The 21,287-nt window shown below is 31.7% G+C and overlaps 2 protein-coding genes across 28 annotated transcripts in view; both read left to right on the top strand.

Annotated features, from left to right (window-relative positions):
* The window catches only part of LOC116766818 (poly(rC)-binding protein 3), a 118,951-nt gene extending 111,587 nt beyond the window's left edge, over window positions 1-7,364 (top strand). For 4 of the 6 annotated variants that reach the window (XM_061521703.1, XM_061521702.1, XM_061521704.1 and 1 more), the window contains 4 exons: window positions 28-121; window positions 257-381; window positions 789-943; window positions 1,228-7,364. In XM_061521703.1, the coding sequence (XP_061377687.1) occupies window positions 28-121; window positions 257-381; window positions 789-943; window positions 1,228-1,483 (630 nt within the window). In that variant the 3' untranslated portion in view covers window positions 1,484-7,364. The remainder of the gene's footprint in view (window positions 1-27; window positions 122-256; window positions 382-788; window positions 944-1,227) is intronic. The other 2 variants (XM_061521705.1, XM_061521706.1) reach the window with 1 other exon arrangement.
* A 2,299-nt stretch (window positions 7,365-9,663) lies between these two features.
* Window positions 9,664-21,287, top strand: part of LOC116766662 (glutamate-gated chloride channel) — a 46,674-nt gene continuing 35,050 nt past the window's right edge. For all 22 annotated transcript variants that reach the window (XM_061521752.1, XM_061521744.1, XM_061521754.1 and 19 more), the window contains exon 1: window positions 9,664-9,999. The gene's annotated coding sequence lies outside the window, so the exon portion shown is untranslated. The remainder of the gene's footprint in view (window positions 10,000-21,287) is intronic.

Genomic DNA, 21,287 nt, shown 5'->3' with positions numbered 1-21,287 from the left:
TATGGGAATGTATGCGTCTGTTTTCAGATGGGCGGTTTGGCTAAATCACCACTGGCCGGCTTAGCAGCCCTAGGTCTCGGCGGACTGGGACCCGCTAACACTGGCGGACTTAACCCAGCTGGTCAGTACATTATATATATAATGTCTTAATATATTAAGACCTATCCATAATGGATAATCAACATCGATATGATATTGCGTTATTTCGTATTTAATTTCTTTGTATATAATATTTTATTCCTATATATATCGACAGCGCTAGCAGCGCTGGCCGGTTCTCAGTTGAGGTCGTCTAACACTGGTCGCAACCAACCGGCGACCAACCAACAGTCACACGAGATGACCGTGCCCAATGAACTTATCGGATGCATTATTGGAAAGGTGAGACTGAACCCAAACCGTTAAATACAATTATTTTATCATAAAAAAGATACTCTGAGATTATTAATGTAGTATATTAAGGTATGCTCCTGATATAGTTACAATATCCAGACAGCGCCATCTGTCGTCTGTATTATGTTACTATGTAACGACACAAACATTCGAAATATGTTAAATAGTTTTTGTGTCATATAATTAAAATTTATATGTAAGATACCAACTTTCGAATTTGTATCATTAGTAGGACGAACGTTCGTTAAAAAATAACCTTCCCAAGCGAGCAGTATGATGACAAAACTATCATCATCTAACGATAAACGTCTTCGGTTAATGATTATTGAAGTTTTCTACTCATATGTCACTCGGATTGTTTCCTTAAATCGATTCTCACATTAACCTACCACCAGGGAGGCACCAAAATAGCAGAGATCCGTCAAATATCCGGCGCCATGATCCGGATATCGAACTGCGAGGAGCGCGAGGGAGGCAGCACGGACCGCACAATCACCATATCAGGCAACCCGGACTCCGTGGCGTTGGCGCAATACCTCATCAACATGAGGTAAGTACCCGCACGCTATAAAAGTAACGTTTATGAAGGTAAGTTCTCACCCCCCACCTCAAGTAATCCGATCTCCGAATAGTCCACTTGCTATATTGTGATCCCGACTCGTCCTTCGATATACCTATTACATCCGGGTGTTTCGCTTCTCGTGTTTGTGTTGAATAAACGTAAATTGTATTTAATGTCATTGATGAGGATACGTATAGAACATGAAACACAAAGTCCCCACACTCCTACGACCGTACCCCTGAAACCTTCCCTTGATGCCCGTCCGCTCTTAGTGTGGAGCTGCAGAAGGCGAATCTGGAGGGTGGCGGGTCAGGGGGGCCCCTCGCGTCCGCTATCCCGCTGGCGCAGTTGCTCAGCAAGAGCGGGGCCCTGGGGGCCCTCGGCTCGCTGTCCGCGCTCGGGGGCCTCACGGACCTCCTGGCGGGGGGGCCCGTGCAAACGACCGGGGTACACCGCCCGCACAAGCTCACACGTCGCGACGACGACGCCAAAGGATCCAAGGATAGAAACAAATATAGTCCCTACTAACTCACAGACAAACCTGACGCGTCCCTCAATCTTGATAATAGACAATATAAAAAATGTTATGCCAGAAATACACCGGTCTGTTGTAGCTGTTAACGGTTCAAATATCCTTACGTAAGTTATTATCGATTATGTATATAACATACGACAATACAGAACTAAATTAATATTTGAAGCGAGGAGCTTCTATTGAAAAACACGTTACGACAGGCAAGTGTGACTCTGTCTTAATAGTTTTTTTACTATGAAATCGACTGTTGTATTAATATAACAGTGTGATATAGGTCATAAGACGCGGGGACGCGACATACCTCTAGTTGTAGTGTTAATGAATTTTTTTATACCCGATTAATGAGCTCAATGATTGTTATAAGTCCACCCTCAACCCGACACATCCAAAGAAGGTCGATATCGGTTCTTTTCTTTATCCAGTTCCCGTCGTTCAAGTATAAAGAAATCCCATATAACATTTCTTTAAATAATTCTCATTAACTAATCAAAGTGTTAAACTTACCGTTCTGGTATAATTTTCTATAACACGTCATTCCGAGCGACGGGAATCCCCCCCCATATTTTGTCCCGTTTCCAAAGACTGCCGATGTCGACTCGAGATAAAGACTCGTCGATTCGTCTCTTAACTTTAGTTTTAGACTCACTGTCGTTACATTTGTGACTCTTAATATAATTTTTTAAAATAATAATCGTTTATTCGCGTATTTTAGAAACATATTTATTTAATACGACCTCCATAGTGTTTTACGTGTGTGTAGACTGCGGACGTCGTTCGGAAATTTTAAAGACTTAAACGTCTATAGGACGTTGGTCGGGGAGATATTGAGATTGTAATACGAAATTAAATTTATCTAAATAAGATAATTTTAACAAACAAATATTTATTATACAATTGAATCATAACGATATAATATTAATATAATTATTGTATTAAAATCTCCGTATCTTCAGCGACTGTCTAGATATTCGTGTTTATTACTAAGTCACTTTTCTTTAGCGTTTTTTTTTTCTTCTTTTTTTAATATAATTTCTGTTAACAGACAAACAAAAATGATTTAATGACGAAGGATAATGTTATCATCAATCAGATTACTATATATATTGATAAAATAGACATCTAAAGATATCTAGGAATGTGACAATAGTAGAAGTAACGTAAGAGGCTTAGCTGTAGACTATACAGAGTGCTTCGCGTTTATTGAGTGGGTGATTGTTAACGAGCTACAGGGTGTTCTAGCTTCGACCTTGAGCCATACATCAACACATAATATGACTATAAAATCTTGTGATCATTATCAAAAACGGTACACACTTGATGTATGGTCCGATGGCGTGAGATGAGTTTATACTCTGTATATTTTTTTAATCACGTAGAGGACGTAAAGTGCGAACACTTGAAGGTGTTTGAAACAATGTTTATTTAAAAAAAAAATCTCATTCGTTTATATTTTTCAGTCTTGAGGTTTATATATTTATTGGCTAATTAGTATGGGAATGTGATGGCTGTTGGAGTGCTAGTGTTAGCTGCGGGTAGTTTTATAGTGAGTGTAAGGTAATTTAAATCTCCCAATTTCGCTGTTCACAGCGAATACAATCGCGGTCCAATTCGAATGTTTTAAAATGTTAGATGTAGTCCCGTGTGGTACTCGGATTGTTTGCCTGTCGACATAATGTTTGTAATTTAAAAACAAAAATCATGTTAAATTTAAGATAATTAAAATGATTTCTTTCCAGGAATATTCGCTAGTATTGTTAAGAAAAAGTGTTAAGAACATATACTTAATAAAAATCATAATGTAATCACGTGCCTTTCCTTTCCCCGTACTGTTGTTTTATTATGCAGATTATGTAATATGAAATAAAACCCACGCCATAATCCTGTTAATACAATCCTGTGTTACCTGTCGCCGAGTCCACCGAGTACCTTCATCCTACGCTAACTGGATACCGTTTCCCGGTAAGATGTTTCATTTCCCTACATTATATATTATCAATGGACCAGCATCCTAACATCCATATCCGATAACCATACATATGTTTGTGTGTACACTGTGATCGGACGTGATATAGGCTGGTTGTGGTTGCAGGATTTCTATGGAGACAGCCGGGTTGCCGCTGCCCGGTTACCACTACATCGCACCCAACCACATCGTGAAGGCACCCATACATTGAATGGGGTTCCGTAGTCAGGGTCCCGTAGCAAACCACGACCGCATCTTCATCACGCAACGCTACGGGCACCTGACTCCGTTATATATATTAAAATGAACATTAAACGACCAACCCAATATAAGCTGACTGCGTTAGCTTGATGTATGTTTACATTTGTTACGAGTTTATAAGTATTTTAGATATTCTTATATTTATTCTCGACTATATGACGTTGGAGTGCTCTACAGTCGGGGCGATTAGAATTCGGCACTTAAGAATACGATGGACTGAATGTTTTGATTATTTATTCGGTACGTGGGAAGTGATCGCAGTACGATCTATATATACATAGCACATACATATAATAATTGTTTTACTGTTCAGGGAATAAGATTTCCGACGTCGTGTTTGAATAAAATGATCGAATTTACTATGGATTTAAGCGGTCAAATGGCTACGTTCGTTCTATTTTGTTTGATGTGATCGATCGGTGACAAATCCATGACGTGAAGGATGTGAGGGTAGTCGGCGTACGTTAGACTTAGGTGCGTTATAGATCTGGGAATCGCTGGCGTAGTTTAGAGTTAGCTTATAGAACAGAGTGAGAGGGTTAAAGACAATATTTGTAAATAACATTAAAGTAATTACCTTGCAAAAAAAATTAGGTGTTACAGTAAGCAGCTTACAGTCTAAACACTAATGGCGGTCTCGTTAACGGTAGCCGGTTTAGAAATCGGATAGCGCACGGAGTCGTCATTGGTTCGAGACTTGTAATACAAAGTCGATTGACGCGAACGTTTTTCGACACGAAACCGATGGGATCAAATCCTTTAAGAAATACTAACATTAACAGAGGAACGGCGACGAACTGATGCATTCAGTATATTATATTTTAAAATCGTCTATGATCACAAATAGAAAGAAAAGACGTTAGATTTAAATGAAAAAAAAAATAGTGTTATAAATGTGATAGTCTTCTAATTTATTTAACATTTAATGAATTTTAACATTATGACACGATGTACCGACAAGGACGGCGTTCATCAATTGGTCCAGGGATCAAAAAACCAAAGATTGTTGAATTTGTTTTTAACATTATCGATGTTGTGGCGTTGTGCTAAATTATTCGGGGAAATAGTTGACTTTCTGTGGACATTTGTTTTATATATATTTTTATTACCCTCTCCAGACTGCTCGTATTGTTAGATTTAGATCGAGATTTAGATTGTCGGTAAGGAAAAAAAAATTATAAAAGTTAAAAAAAAAATGTATAGGGTAAACGTAGGTGTTAAGGTAAATATAGGACCAGTGTAAAATGCTTTCCAATGAAGCGTTTTTGATCATTAAGATGTGAGGAGGAGCCTAGTGCCACTTATGATTTGTGCCAAAATAAATCGATGCCAATAATTGCAGGTTTAATATTTATATTATATTTTAAATATCTTCTACGAGCTCTAATGCAGTTAATTCGCCCCCGTAGTTTAAGATATTATAATAATCGGGAACTTTCTAACATATCCTCGTAACAATATATACCCTAAGTCTTCCCTTTTCAGTATTCCGTAAATAATATTAAATGTTTGTGCCAAATACGATTTGTCTGTCTTTGTTTGTGGCTGTCTTAAAATATTGATAGTTCTATATCGTATATTTAGTGCTAGTCAAATTGGTCTGAAAATATAAAAGACAAAATGTTATTTATAAAAAAAAAATACTCTAGTCAAAATTTTTATTTCGATTCGTAAACACTCTTTTTTTTATTATTATTATTATAATTTTGATATATTTTATAATAAAAATTCGCGATACACTCGCACGCTCTCACTTTGATGTATTTTATCTTAGTAAGTAAACGGAAAATGATAACTCAATTATTTATAAAAAAAAAATATATACAAGTAAGAAAAAAAATGTATAGAGCTTTTTAAATTTAAGTGACACGCAGATGGTTTAGAGTAAAATCTGTACAATCAACACTAACATAGGGTCTGTTGGTTTGGAAGGAAAGTTATTCTATAGCTGTGATGGGCACTTTTGTGCCAAAGCTATGTCAGTTTAAACTGAGGTTTGGTACGAATAGTTTTAGCGTACACGCTTGTAGTATTCGCTACTAGAATACAAGTTGGAAAGAGCAGGGAACTTCATTTATAATAGCTTGCTGACATTATATAATTTCACAATATATTCGGTGTTATGTATTTAGTACAATTTCAATGAGTGTACTGTCAAAGTATTCCTCTTTGCGTAACTGAAATCTAACTATTACTTAGGTATTACTTGTTACTGTTATTTTAATTTGCTCAATTATTTAAGCTAGATCTGATTATCGTGTTTCTGTTGATACGTTGATTATATGAAGGGCTACTTGTTTAATTTGTGTGTTAGAATGTTTAACATTTATATGAGACTCGGATCTGATGCTGTCTCTGGAAATGCAATTAATATATAATTTAATTAATCTTTCCTTTATGTATCCGTTATACGAAGCGTACTAACTGTGCCTTTTTGTTTATTCGCTTACGTATATTACTTATTATTAGCCTTATAGACAGGGTCAGACTGCGCTGTAAAATAGTTAAATAATGTAAAAAAAAATAAAAAATAAAATAATAATAATGGAATAACAATTCTAGCAAATATTTACTTAATGTAATAGTAAATTTTTATTCGTGTTGGCACCTGAATTTTTAATTGTTACTGCACCATTTTGAAAATACATCTTTTTAAATATATATATATGATTGAAAACAGGTGGTGATTTAAAAAAAAAAATTTCGATTCGTTGGCGCGTGTAACTAAAACTCGGGCAGATATTTTTAAACGGTTGTGTAGTTTGTTGTGCTTATACAGTATAGTTGATCGTATGGTGAAACAGAACAATTGAATTCTTACAATATTGTAGACGACAGGGTAAAATCATTCGGCACCTGGACTTTAATGAGGACTTTTAACACGTCACTAGCAGTCACATCAGAATATACTTCACAGAGTATGATACGTCAGCTTAGCTACTTGCGTGTGTATCAATTTTTTTCAGCAATAATTTATATATACATACAAATATATATGTAATTTGGACTGAATATAATTAAGATCGATGATAAAAACCACAATATAAATATATAAATCAGTCTGTCAATAAAAATAAGCATTTAAATTGTATAATTTTTGTATAATAATCATTAATATTGCGATTTAAAAAAAAAATGTGAGCAAAACTGTTTTATAATAAATGTAATATCATTCGATGTAAATGGTGTTCAAAATCTATGAATTGAATCATTCACTCACCAGTAGACGGGTTCTGTCTTCATATATAATTTGAATGTATTATAGCAATAATTATGAATGATAAAATTATTTTAATAAGAGTCCACAATCCAGAGCTCTCGTTAAAGTGGACGGTTCTTTAGATATTACTAATATATGGATGTTTTGTATCGTCTCGTAATTTGTGAACGACAGAGCCACTGTAGTCATTTTAATTTCTTCGACTACTAGATGGAACTAGATAGTAACACGTAGTACATTTAGATATCTCACTTATCGTATATTTTAAATATCAATTGTAATTCTAAACATATCTAATCGTTTTTTGTGGAAAATTGATCAATGTTAAAATAAATGTTGTACGTACGGTAAATATTATACTGTCTTGATTAGTTACAATATTATTAATGTTTGTTTTCATTATGTTTATTCAATAAAGTGTGTAAATAAATCTTATTTGTTTTATTATATGTAAACTACCCTCATATTTTCATAAACGAAACGTTACTCGAAAAGTGATTCAGAATTATTTACAATAAATAACAAGCTCTCCGGATCAATTCCTTGTCATTGCATTTAAGATATTAACGAAATAAATTAAAAACATTTTTCAAATTTTCATTAAATTACTCGAAATTATACAGATAAGTTAAATATTCAGCTAAGGTGATGGATTACTGTGTACAAAACAGTGATTAAGACCACATAAGTGTTACATACAAGATGGAGTCAATATTGTTAACAAGAAGAAAAAAAGCAGAATAACTTACCAATATCAGCACTTTAAATAAATATAAATAGGAAGCCGCACTTACATCTGCTAAATTAAATTACGGCTTTGTGCTTCATTACGCTTGTCATTAATCTCGACTATTCGTGATCACGGTTCCCGCGAAATAATCTGAACTTCGGACAAAATTGTGCAATAAATAAAATCACGCAGTAACTCCTTTTTTTACATAGAAAAAATTTACTCCCAGTTAACAAAGTTATACTCGCGTAAATCAGATATTGCAGCTACAAAATTTTTGTACAAAATTCGGAAAGTGTAAAATGATCAGATTAGTTTTTCAAGAAGACTATGAACTTGTAATATCAATGAGTAATTATCAAATATATCAGCTGGTATGTTTATGAAATTCATCAGTCTTACTTTATGTTTATTAACCGATATATTTTTATTATACTGCAAGAACATGGTCGCATAACGATGTTCCCTAGGGATGGGAAATACCATTTCATTATTATCCGTACGATAACTAGCCCAACCCTAAAAAATTCTATATTTATCCGAGCATTATTCATTGCTGTAGATTCTTATTTTATTATTTTGCAAGTATCTATCCCCTTTGTTTCCTTTTCCTTCAATTTGTTTTGCTACATCCTCAAGGGTAAATGGAACAGATATATGTTACAGTTACAAATACTTTTTATATTTACTTGTACACACACTTGTACTCAATTAACTTGGTAAAATAAGTACAATAATCTTAATGATTAAATCTGGCAACAGGTTTCCTGATTTTATATGTACGTATAATGGCTAGTACAAAAATAATTGCAAGCAAAATTGATATCTGTAAGTATGATCAGAAAGACAAGACAAATTTAATATAATCGTTATATATATATATATATATATACATATATATAAAACTTTATCTTTCATTAATATTACGTGGGCATTGTGACACGTTCACTTTTTTCTTGACTAGGTCAATCGTCCTTAGTATACTAGCATATTATCTAATTATACTAGCATACATCTTTTATAATTTTTATACAAGATCAGTGGTTTAATCTACCTTTTTATACTTATAATTGTATAATAGGATATTCATCGGAATATGTCGAAATTTAATCATATAAAAAGTAAATACTCGTAGAGTTGTTACACTTGAATGTCGTAGCAGTTTCGTAGCAACGACCCGTAGTAGGCTATGTTCTACGAATGTTTACTTCAACGATTCTAGATGTTACTAAAAATAAAGATTGTTTTAATTATGTCTTAGGAATAAAAAATGTATTCTTTGTATTTTCATGATATATTATTTAATAATACGCATACGAGTACTAAATATACGTATTTTATATATTAAGTTATGAAAATCTAAACAGTAGTTGACATCCTTTACATTGTCGTATTAACTGTCAAAATAAAACTTACTAAAATATAATTTCCAATCAATTGGATTAGATTTAATACAGATAAAATAAGACAGAAAATAAAAATTTAATTTTTCATTAAAATATGATTCAAGCAAAAATTGCATTAAAAATAATCATATTCAAAAGGGAATATAACGAGTCGGTTTTAAATAAAGCATTATATGAAGCGAGGTCGAGGATTTGACTCGCCTGACGCTTTGCTATTACTTTTCACGCGATGTCTTCCCGCCCTGACCTCTAGCTTTGTTATTGACTTTCTATAACACAACCATTTCTTAAAATAGAGGCCAAAAAAAAACTTCAACAAACTTGTCAAAACCGTCAAATAAGTCTATGACAATAGAAATATGCCGTCATTAGATAAAGCCTATTACGCTATACAAATTGCAATTGATGTCATGTATCAGTGAATTTATAAGTAAATAAATAAATATGTCAAAAGAAATGAACGTTATAACAATATCTGTTTGTAATAATCGCAGATGTTAAATGCGTGTCGTGTATTGCGCATGCCCGCCACTGCGCCACTGGCGACGCGCTGCCCCCTAGCGGTGAAGTCCGCATAGTTGCGTAACAAAGCATTCGCCTCCGAACGCCGGACCGAGAACTTCCCTGCGCCGGTATGGGGAAGCGAACGACATCATAAAAGTTTCCCGCGGCGCGAGCTCGACGGAACTCACATAGGAACTGTACGGCGTACGCCACACCGCTGACAACTTACCAAAGTTTTACAAAGTTAAATGTGGTTGAAGTATAGATGCGGCTAGCTACGGTTTCATATGAAATAGTGCATACGTTTTGAGTGTGTGTGTCCGTTGTTTTGTTTTACTCGGCCGAGGTGGTGGCGAGTGGTAGCGGTGGCTGTGGGACCGCGCTGGTGGTTAAAAGGAATCGATACTGCGGTGGGAGCGGCAAAGGTAAACTTTAACTGTCCCTGTCTACTCCTTAACTGTTTCTCTTCTAAGCTAAGTCTGATTTATGCACTGTTCCATTTAACCTCTTGAAAACATTTTCTTTCTTATTATTACATACAAATAATATATAACTATTCAGTATATTTTATTATAATATAAATAATGTATTTGATAAAGATATAGGTATTCGGAGGGCCTTACGCTTTGATCAGTCTTACATACAGTCTGAAATGTCTTTGTTAGTGTGAGCTGCTCACAGTAATTTTATATAAATGAATTCACAAGTGAAATTCTCAAGAGCTTTATCTATACATAACACAGTTTAAATAAATTATGTATATAGCATATCTGAATTATTTTTATTTCCAATTCCTCTTAGTATATTTCATTAACATATAATTGCAGACAATTTCTTCAATATATCAGGTCTGTGACAATCGTTATTTACAACTATACTAAATAAACAATATTTATTAATGGACACATTTTTAGTCGATTCAAATTGGGTTGAAGCCAACTTGTGCCATCCTAAAGAACTAGGTCATAGGAATTCTATCCCTGCGATGTTTCTGGCTACCATAGTGTAAAAATCTTAATTACTTAAAATCTTATTACATAATTTGTTAACAGCAAGATAGTTTTTATTGAATACAATGTTAGGTCATACAATAATTATAAGGAAATTACAATATAAAAATATTCCTGGTATTACATGGAAGTAATCATTCAGTACTTGCATACAATCAAACCGCTTAAATCATCGATTACGTCATCAATATTTGACAAGGTTTTCGATCACCTGTTAAATATAACGCTGTGATCACTTAGGACAAAATGTTTCGTAAGAACAGCCGTCGTCAGTCAAGCAATAATGCTGAACGACATAATGTCAAATTACTCGGCACTTGTAACTAAATGATTACTTTTTATATCAACTATATTTAATTTCTGTTCATGGTGAAGAATTGGATCACGAATATTCATCTCTTCTAAAACGATTTTTATAATCGTCTCAATTAAGTATATATTTTAAAATATATCACATATTTGTATGAATATTTGAATTTTTGTTTACTAGCAATTAATATCATGAAAACCATATAAATTATAAACAAAATATCATTTTTAATCATTGCAACGTAAGTTTTACTTCATTGTAATTAAATGAAATGTTGATTAAAAAAAAATTATCACACTAGAAGTTTTTATTTTAACTAAATTGATATAAAAGTAAATTTAAAACTACAATAGCCATTATTTAAAGTCCGTGCTCAAGAAAACCGTTTAACAATATGGAAAGCAAAGCTAGTCAAAGGCAGGAAAAAGAGGTTTTTTATTGCCACCTCCTTGCATTATCTTATAAGCAATGTATACAGGAGAGCGGTAGTTAATTTCTTTAACAATTTTGTAATAGGAATTCTTTATATATATATTAAAGGAACATAAAAGTAAAAAGTTTCTTTAATCAACATAAAAGCTAAGAATGGTTGTAAAGATCCGACCTCCTATTACTCTTTCATAGACTGCTACCTAACAATAAAAACCAAAATCGAAGTAGCATTGTCCATATATCTATGAAGTATTAATGCGAATTCCTCTCTGTTTTGTATTATGTACGCGGCTCCTTCTGTCTTCATTTTAGTAGCTGTAGTCTTGTAAGCACTGAAGATTTTCCTTTCCTTATTGAAAAATTTTCGAGCTTCCAATACAACGGATCGATTTATGTAATTGAAACTAAACAATAGAGCCTCGATGATTCGGGAAACTCAATAAAGCCGATGTTATCAGAAGATATACTAAGTTAATTCGTTTTACGAGTCGTGTGTGTGTTGGCTTTCAAAAAATCAATTAAACGATATGCTTCACAAAATTCTCTATTAGAATATTCTAAAACTCTAATTATAATTGTTCCAAAAAATTTTTTTTATAAAGGATAATAATTCATGCTGACTAAAACGCATAATAGAAAACTAATATTATTACTGGACAATTGCAATGCTTTGAAAACATTATTTTATTGAAATGTTTTTTATCTACATATAACAGTGTCTTGATGTAAACTGTACAAACTTAAAAATTACCTTATTAACACACGTCCTCATTGGTTATGTGCCTTAGGATAACCTTTTATTTTGTTGCACGATTTTTAATCTTGAAAACTGTGTGGAGAAAACGAAGCAGTTTGCATACAGTATCTTGTATAACAGACGTAATGACCACAGAGTAAGGCACAGTCAAGTCATCATAGACAAGATGTCAAGATCATAGACAAATTGATAAAACAATAATTAAAGTCAGTACATTTACTGACTTAATAAGTTATCATTTATTTTTCAGAACTGTTGAACCTAATAGCTTTCAGTGACTCCATGATAACAACTTTATGAACTGTCCAAAGTAGCTTACATTCGTACCTACCATTAACTAGGTCAAAACTCAATTCAGTACAATTTTAGTCGCAGTCAAAGTGTTTTTCCGACATACACTCAAACACATTAACGCCGGGGAAAAAAACGAAACTCAAGGGTTGAGAGTGTTAAGTATTAAGTTGCCAGTTGCCATGAAGTAGGTTTTATTAGGATTTTTAATAGAAATATCTTTAAAAATGCTATAGCTTGCACAGTTAACGAAACCTTTTATATTCCTGTACGTATATATATATATATATATATATATATATATATATATATATATATATATAATACGAAATAAACACTTATTGACGTTAAAAGAAAAACTTTTAAATCAAGAAGAACAATGTAATTAAAACGTTTGTAATTACTTTGTAAAATCTCTAAATAGCGTTCTGTGTGAATCGTTAAATCCGGAACTTCGGTCGTTTGTTAATAAACATTACTATGTTTCTAACATAAACCATGTCTTAGATATAACAGATTTAATTAATACGTTACACCTGTTACGTATCTACTTGTGATTGATCAAATGTTGAAGTCACATTTATAAATTTCTATTACGATTTTTATTATAAGTGGTTCTTTAAGAAAAAAACGATTTTATAAACATTCAGGTTTCTCAAACCCGTTGAGTACACATATTTTTTAAGATAAATATCCTTAAGCAATAACGTTCAATTTAAATAAATCGTATCCTTTAACCAATAACTTTGCGAAGCTTGTTTTATTTAGATAAATCGAGTATAAACTTTACTTAATATATAACGTATTTTACATTGATAATTATTATAAAAAAAAAATTATAAAACATCTTTATTATTTATATAACAATCTTACCTAATCTAATTATGTATCTAATCTCATCTAAATCAATATGTAGTTCTTACATCGTTCAAACCAATTTAACCATAATTTCTCGTCTTCATTTAATTTCATAAGAAAAAGATAGTATTATCCGGATTATCTTTACTTTGCGTAATTAAACAGAATTTATCCGGTTGTAACCGGTCGTAAACCCACGCATTCGAATTGGATCCGAAAAGCTAACATCGCATTTGTTCTCTAAACAAAAGAATGGCAGAAATATATAGAGCTTTATTTTATTTAAGTATATAAAGATATCTGTATATATTTTTTTTTCATTGTTGTAGTATATTAATATAAAATGTTTTCACTTAACTCAATAAATCTATCGTGTTTAATACCAGCATAAATATTTTCAAATAATGATATAAACATTAATTAATAAAGGCGACAGTAAAAAAATTAAAGCCATATATATCCTTGTCTATGGTAAGTTAGGTCACTCCAAGAGCATTTCATTGATTCACCGTCTAATGTTGTCGTGTAAACAATGTTTTATTGCGTTCTGAAACATCGAGCGAATGTCAAGCGTTATAATTAGAACAACTGAGACGTACGCCCTTGAATTATACTCTGAAATTAAAAGTACTCGCCGTTACTTATAAGAATGTTTAAATTATGCTTATATAATAAATATTAATGCTTAATTTTCACGCGTTCTCACGGATTTGTTAATGAAATACATCAATACATATTATAAAACAAAGTCCCTCGCCGCCTCTGTCTGTCTGTCTGTTCGCTATAAACGAAAAAACTACTGCATTAATTATCAAACAGTTATCACCACTCGATAGCGTGACTCTCAAGGAAGGTTTTGGTATATAATTTGTTAGGTTTTTGTATTTACTTGTTTGTACATTTAAGATATTTGTTGAAGATTTCGGGAAAACATGAGCCGTCTGAGAGCTTTTAACGAAAACGCTGGCTAAATTCTTTGTGATATAACAAAATAATATTGTGGAATAAATATATAATATAGTGGAATTGTGTATCTTATTTAGGTCTACAGAAAAATCTGCGGTGGCATATGTCTATAACTTAAGGATAACATACTATATCCATTTTACAACTTTTAAAAATTGGCATTCCTAAAGCATTTATTGGAAAGCTATTTACATAGATACGGCATTAAATCTTATCAAAATAAATTACTTTGTTTTCAAGCCAACATCAGTACCTGTAAATTACTTTTTAAATGGTGCGTAACCTTGTAAGTTATCATAATATAAGTTTAATAATTCTCAAAATTAAATAAGCTCTTTTATATATTTTTTAAAGAGACCGTGCGAAGCCGGGGCTGGTACCTAGTATTAAGATATGATGTACAAGATAAATATTTATAACGTTTTTTTTTGAAATGTTTTATTAAAATAACATACAAGAGACAAAACAATAAAAGTTACTTAATTTCAACAAACCTGTAAAATAATAATATTGTAAAAAAAATATCATTTTTAAATTATCCACCATTATTATTAGCACTTCCATAACAATAACTCGTTTAACGAAATTGAAACAATACATACACCTCTCAGATGGCTGGGGAATTTTTTTGTAATCCTATTTGTTTTCCGAATTCCAGAGGCCTTTAATTAAAGTTGGCAGCTTTTTCCCACCAACCCGTTTTACATATCTCTAAGGAATCTGAAAGTTTAATTAAAAACTATAACTCCGAAATACTTAGACGAGTTCAGTGAAAACAATATATACTACTTGAAATAAAAAAAGTTCAAAGCTGTAAGGAATAGTTCGCGTCTTTCGAAACTTGTTTAAATATAAAAAAAAAAAATAATATGAATGACCTGAATATATAATTCGTGTGTCATTCCTACTGTCATAAAAACCCCACAAAGAAAGAGTGCAGAAAAGACGTAACTATAAAACATTATGAAAATAATTTAGGAATATTCATAAGTTAGTTATATAGCCTAAGTTTTTTTATGAACTACCGTATGTATTAACATTAGCGGCTCGCTCCAAGGGGTAATCATGAAAACCATTAAATCCAGATATTCCTGTTTCACGCTATTCTGAGACAGAGCTTTTAGAGCTGGAATAATGAAAGCTATTTTGTTGGCGCTAATGGACGGTGTATTGGGCAAGATTTGTTACATACAGTGCTTTTGATCCTTCAATTTTATTTTTCATCTGTACAGGAAATATTTTTGTAAAGAAGAATTAAAGGAGTATTTTTCAACACAACAACAACAACAAAGGTTATATTACTTTATGCGACTCCTGTCTAATGCTTACTTATTAAATTCTGATACATATGTATAAAATCAGTTATATTTTGTTTACTGTTAAAGGGCTCATATTACTCTTCAAAACTACTATCAAATCTCTGCAAACATTATATTTTAAAAAAGAGGTATTTTTTTAACTAAATTCTAGAGACGTTTTAACACGGGTGCAAAATCATTCGGCCGTACACAAATCAGGTAGGATTCCCAAAAATGTAACAGAGGTTGGGTCTAGATATTCGAGAGGCCTTTGTGAGAAAAACCTCATGGATTTTCTTTTTCAGTCCTTAAAATAAGGCAAAAGGGAATATTTGTTCACACTTTGGCCGCTCCACCAAAAACTGTCCTCGTTGGAACGAAGGTTCCATCGTAGTTTGCAGTTGAGAATATACTTTCTTTAGTATCTGTCCTTTACTGTATATAAGCAATAATCTTATTTTTATGTTGGACGGATGAGAACCTGTTACCTCTTAATGGACACATGCTTAGTTATATCTGGTTCTAACCGATCAAAAAACGGCATGCTTTACGCGTTGTCAGAAATGTGTCCAAGTGCTTCTCTCTATCAAGATAGGTATTTCAATACATTTTTGCTAATCCCCAGATTTAACTCGAAGCGAAAAATCGTATACCAGAAATATAAGCATACTATCTACTGACGATAATCGAAGGCAACGTATCTGTGATCCAATTTTCTTTGTCAAATTTGTTGAATGATTCTGCCTGACCTCAGTCGGAACTGTTTTCTATTACCAAACAGAAAAAATTATAGACGAGGCTATGGTGATTGGAATGTTTACGTTGTATACACTCATATAAACAACATTTTTGCAGAATACAAAAAATGAAATTTTACACATTTCAGTATCGCTGAAATCAAGTAGAATATCGATGACTCAATAATAAATCATAACTATTCCATCGATTAATAAACACGAAATGCAAACATTTAATTGCGCTTTACATAGAGAAACAAACATTAGAAATTGCGTTCCAAATTAATTATTATCATTGACATTACGTTCTCAGATGACATTGTCAATAATACAAAATTCAAAGTTGATATCAGACAACCCTGCATTAAATACAAAAGGGGATTGAATAAGACGTAACGAGTAACGAGGCGGCTCAGTTGTAATGAAAGGGCTTGGGATTCTAATGAATAATAGAAATTGTAAGAAGCAGTGCCTTCTCGAGCAATCTGCAATGGTAATAAGAATATGTACCTAAGAATTCAAATCAGCTCTTAATTTATAATTTCTCACGGGATAAGTTAAACATGTTTGATTCACGGAAAGTCACTGAGTTCATTTCCTAATAAATATTTTCTTTGTAAGAAAACCGTAAAGTTTACGATATTTGTAAAAGTTTTTAAAAATTAATATAAAACTTTGTTTGGTCTCATTATCATCCTCACATAACCTTCTGAGATCTTAACAAAAGTTTTGGAATGTATGGATAAAAAAATACTTAAAATAAATTCATTAACGAAGAGCTTTATATATTTAAGTTTGTTTCAACTCTCCTTGATTTTGATGAAATTAAAATTGTAAGCTTCTACTTTACTTCCTCATTTGAATGTGTATGTACAATGTGTAATGTGTGTATGTGTGCGTAGTAATATTATATCTATGAATACACACATAGTTTGTTTTCCCTCAATAATGTTAGCCTAACATTTAAAAATATTAATATATTAAACCTTATCGAAGCAATAAAGTCCTATAGTATTATTACTATAGCAACCAGAGTGAAACAAACCATTCTAAGCTTTTCTAATTCTAAAAAACATTTACATATTAAAATTAACTAATATATATGGTTAGTATGACAAATGGCCTTATATTAATTTTAAAGTTCATAATTGATTATCATATGAGAATATTGATAAGGTTTGATAAATGATATTTTTGTGTATTTTAATCTTCCATTGACTCAAAATAAATAAATTATTTTGTATATTTTTCTTTGATAAATTTCGTCAAAACATAATTTCAACAAACAAACAGTATTACGAATCAAGTAAAAAAATAGTGAGGACATTTTAATTACGGCTATATTAGAAACAAGCTTCAAAAATAATTAAGCAATATTAAATATCCCTGTATTAATAATATGAAAATCGATTTAATTCACAAAAGTGAGCTACAACTTTAATAATATAAGTGATACCTACTATACGTACTAATACGCTGCCAGCTCGGCGCCTCAAAGTTCAGAGCGGTCAATACATGGCGCCGTCGACAGAATAATAAAATATTCTACAATACTAGGCCTTTTGAATACACCTAGACATTTCATGAAACACCCATGAATAAAATTAAACTTACTTAAATTACTATTGACCTGTAAAATGTGGCAAACCTGACGGATTACCTAGGCTATTGTTATAGAAAACTGTTTCACAATTATGCCATCTTTAAAAGTACAAATGTTTAAGTGTTTCATTTTCTAATAACAATAAAAAAATATATAGAAATCCTAATGATAGTAATCAAGTTCGCTGTGAAAATAAATTAAAATTTTTGCCTAATTAAAAGTGTTTTAATTAGGCAAAAAAAAAGCTTCAGTTTAAACGAAACCTAGAATAACTATGATGGAATATAACGCGGGAAACCAAAAATCACAGCTCTTATAAATAAATTTAAATTTAAAAACAAAGTTACATAAATAAGAACATTACTGTCTCTGGAGTAACTAACAGACGTGAGATAATTATGTTACGAATAACCAAACTTTGACATTCATAGTTGGAGGTCCGCTGAATAGAGATCTGTGTTTAAACTTTGTGCACACTACTTGACGTTGAAACCTGAACTTTTTAATTATAAATACATCAATGATAACCCATAATTACCATTAAAATTTAAACAGATAATGTTACAGACAAATAGTTATATAATTTAGATACGCCATTTAACTAAACAATTTGTAAAGACCGTATAACAACAAAGATTCGTAGTAAGAATATCGTTAAAGCCGTAGGCGAATGTTGACGGGTAATAAAATTTATTTATTACAATCTCGTTTTGAGCAAATACAGTTTCGGATACTTTAAATAAAAAATATAAGAATAACATATTCCAAGATTAATATTTCGCGTACATAATTGTAACTATATAATAATTTAAACTATTGAACGACAGACGATTTTAATACTTTATTTGTTTTTCTCGCTAGTCAATATAATTGTTACCGCTGCTACCGATTTGTTAATTTATTTTTGTTATTGACCGAAACGAATGTAAGTTACTTTAACATATTGTCTTACGCTGATTCATTTCACGATTAAAGTGTCTTAAGTGCTTTTTTAAAAGTATAAACATAAACAGTTTTTTACTATAAAACAGTTTATTATATCATATGTTATGGATTTGCTATAATTTTACTTAAATAAAAATACTTAACATTTTGGCCAACTTTGCTAATACTAAATAATTTATTTAACTTTTAGTCTTGAAGCTCGGAATAGACAGTTGTTAGATTGTAAGCAATCTATATTATATAGTATAGTATTCCTCATTATTACAGACAAAAAATAGACTAGCTTTAGTATAAGTTAGGGTAGAATAAGAGATCAATAATGTCTCGACCTAAATGAACATTGTCGCCAAGTTGTCTGGCGTTCAAGTCATAACAGGCCACGACGGCTAGATGTTGTTTCAGACATTTTTTATGAATACGATTGCGATCTGAAGCAATTTGTTCTGAAATCTTGTTTTCTGTTCAACAATAATGTAGGTAGTTAAATAAAACCGCTACTTTACTTTCTATAATTGTTCGAAAGCTATTTATTTTAGTAGAATAGGCACTCTATAAAACCATGTTTCAAAAGAATTAACTGTCTAAATGTTTTCTCTATTTGACATGATGAAATTTTTCATCATTTTTATAAGACACAGACATACGTTGCTACTTAATTTACTTATATAAATTCTCACGTTAATTATCACAAGAGCATTTGTGAACCTGACAACGTAAGGTTTCGTAATCAGCAATGCTACAACACTTATCATTATAAAATATCAGTGTTTATTTTGAGATTAATTCAATTGATCCTATATACAGCAATGCGGCCAATTTCGCCGCCGGCAGCAACGACAATAGATGTATGGATCGAGGTCACCCGTTTTCCAAATTGCCAAGTAACGGTTATACCTAATATAGGGAATAGTATTTTAGTCTAACGACAATGTTTGACGTATCATTAATTTCGCTAGTAAACAAGGATAATAAGGTAAATCCGTTAAACATCAAACAAGATTTGGTTATTACGTTACATTAGGTTCGCCAAAATTAACTGTGATATAAATATAAATAGCCTTCCTTAAGCCACTTGTCGTTAAAAAATAAACAAAAATACCGTGAAAACAATGCACAATAGAGCTTTAAGAGCAGAAATAGTAGCTTACGCTGGGGTTGTTTTGCGTTCAAAAGAATTTCTCTCGCCTTCAAATAAATTCTGTATACTTTACAAATTTGGAACAATATTTTACTTTACAAAATTTCACTATTCGATTCAAAAATATGTTTTAGTTAAAATCATCTGATCTTTGTGTAGATATATCAGATAAATACTTATAAACCTACAAGAATTTAGTTGGATGATGATATAATACATCTTCTATCATCTCATGAGTAATATGATGCTGACCTACTTTCATTACGTAGTTAGGAACATTGTAAATAACTTAATGACTTGCTTGTGCAGTTTCACTTAGTTTTAATAAACATATAATTTATATATCAATACTTTATACATTAAACCTAATGTTTGTTTAATGAAAACCCAATCTTTGTTTAAATCTTTAAACGTATGAAAAGTGTCACACGTCCGTTTTCTCTTACTAACAAAATGAAATGTATTATACAAGGTTTAGATACTCTAGATATTGCATTGTGTTCTCCATAGTTATCTCAAATCCCCGGAACATCACATAAGCCTCTCATATATCTCGAGCTGAGCTATGCTTTTATAAAAGTTCCATTAAAATTTATTACAAGAGCGCACTACATATAAACGTTGTATCATCACATCCATTTGTAAATTATATTTTTCAAGATTTTTTATATTGAAGATTTAAAACATTATAATAAATGTGGACATTACTTATGACAGTTCCATAAATAGTATATTCCCATGTGTCGGAAGAATGTCTCGAACAATTGTAATATGAAGTTTATGAACAACTATTAGTGCCGATATAATTAACCGAGCGATCGCTGCCAACTGGCGTCGCCCGTGACCGAGTCAGCCACCAGACTGGATGTACTCATACATCTTATACCAGAATATCGATAGAAAGATGCATTCATATATGTCACGTGGAATTGGTCATTGGAACACCTGTTCGGTTTGCAATTAATTTCTCAACGATCTTTGTATCTATTTTATCTTCTATCTTCTCATTTCATTGTTTTAATCGCAATTTTTTTTAATGAAATGTAAGTTGTTTCGTGAGTTAAAATTTCTTTAATTCACCATAAGTAATCGGAAAATGTATCGCATCAAACGCTGTTCTAGTTTGAAATCTTAAAACTAATCAATATCAGACCAGAAATTGTTATCGAAATTTCAGAGCCTTCTTGCTATTAGTTTTCAATGTTACACGTTGTATAACATACAATATATTCAAATGGAATTCACATCAATACGGAACCTGTTTGTAACACAGAATAATATAAGCATCTAAGACAATTATGGATAAGTGACAAATACAAATCCATCAATAACGTGTCGTACATGATAAAATCTTTTTTTTTTTATAAC

This window comes from Danaus plexippus, chromosome 10 (assembly GCF_018135715.1).
Source record: "Danaus plexippus chromosome 10, MEX_DaPlex, whole genome shotgun sequence".
Lineage (NCBI taxonomy): Eukaryota > Metazoa > Arthropoda > Insecta > Lepidoptera > Nymphalidae > Danaus > Danaus plexippus.
Note: the sequence above shows the minus strand (reverse complement) of the source record. Positions and strands in the feature narration are given on the sequence as shown.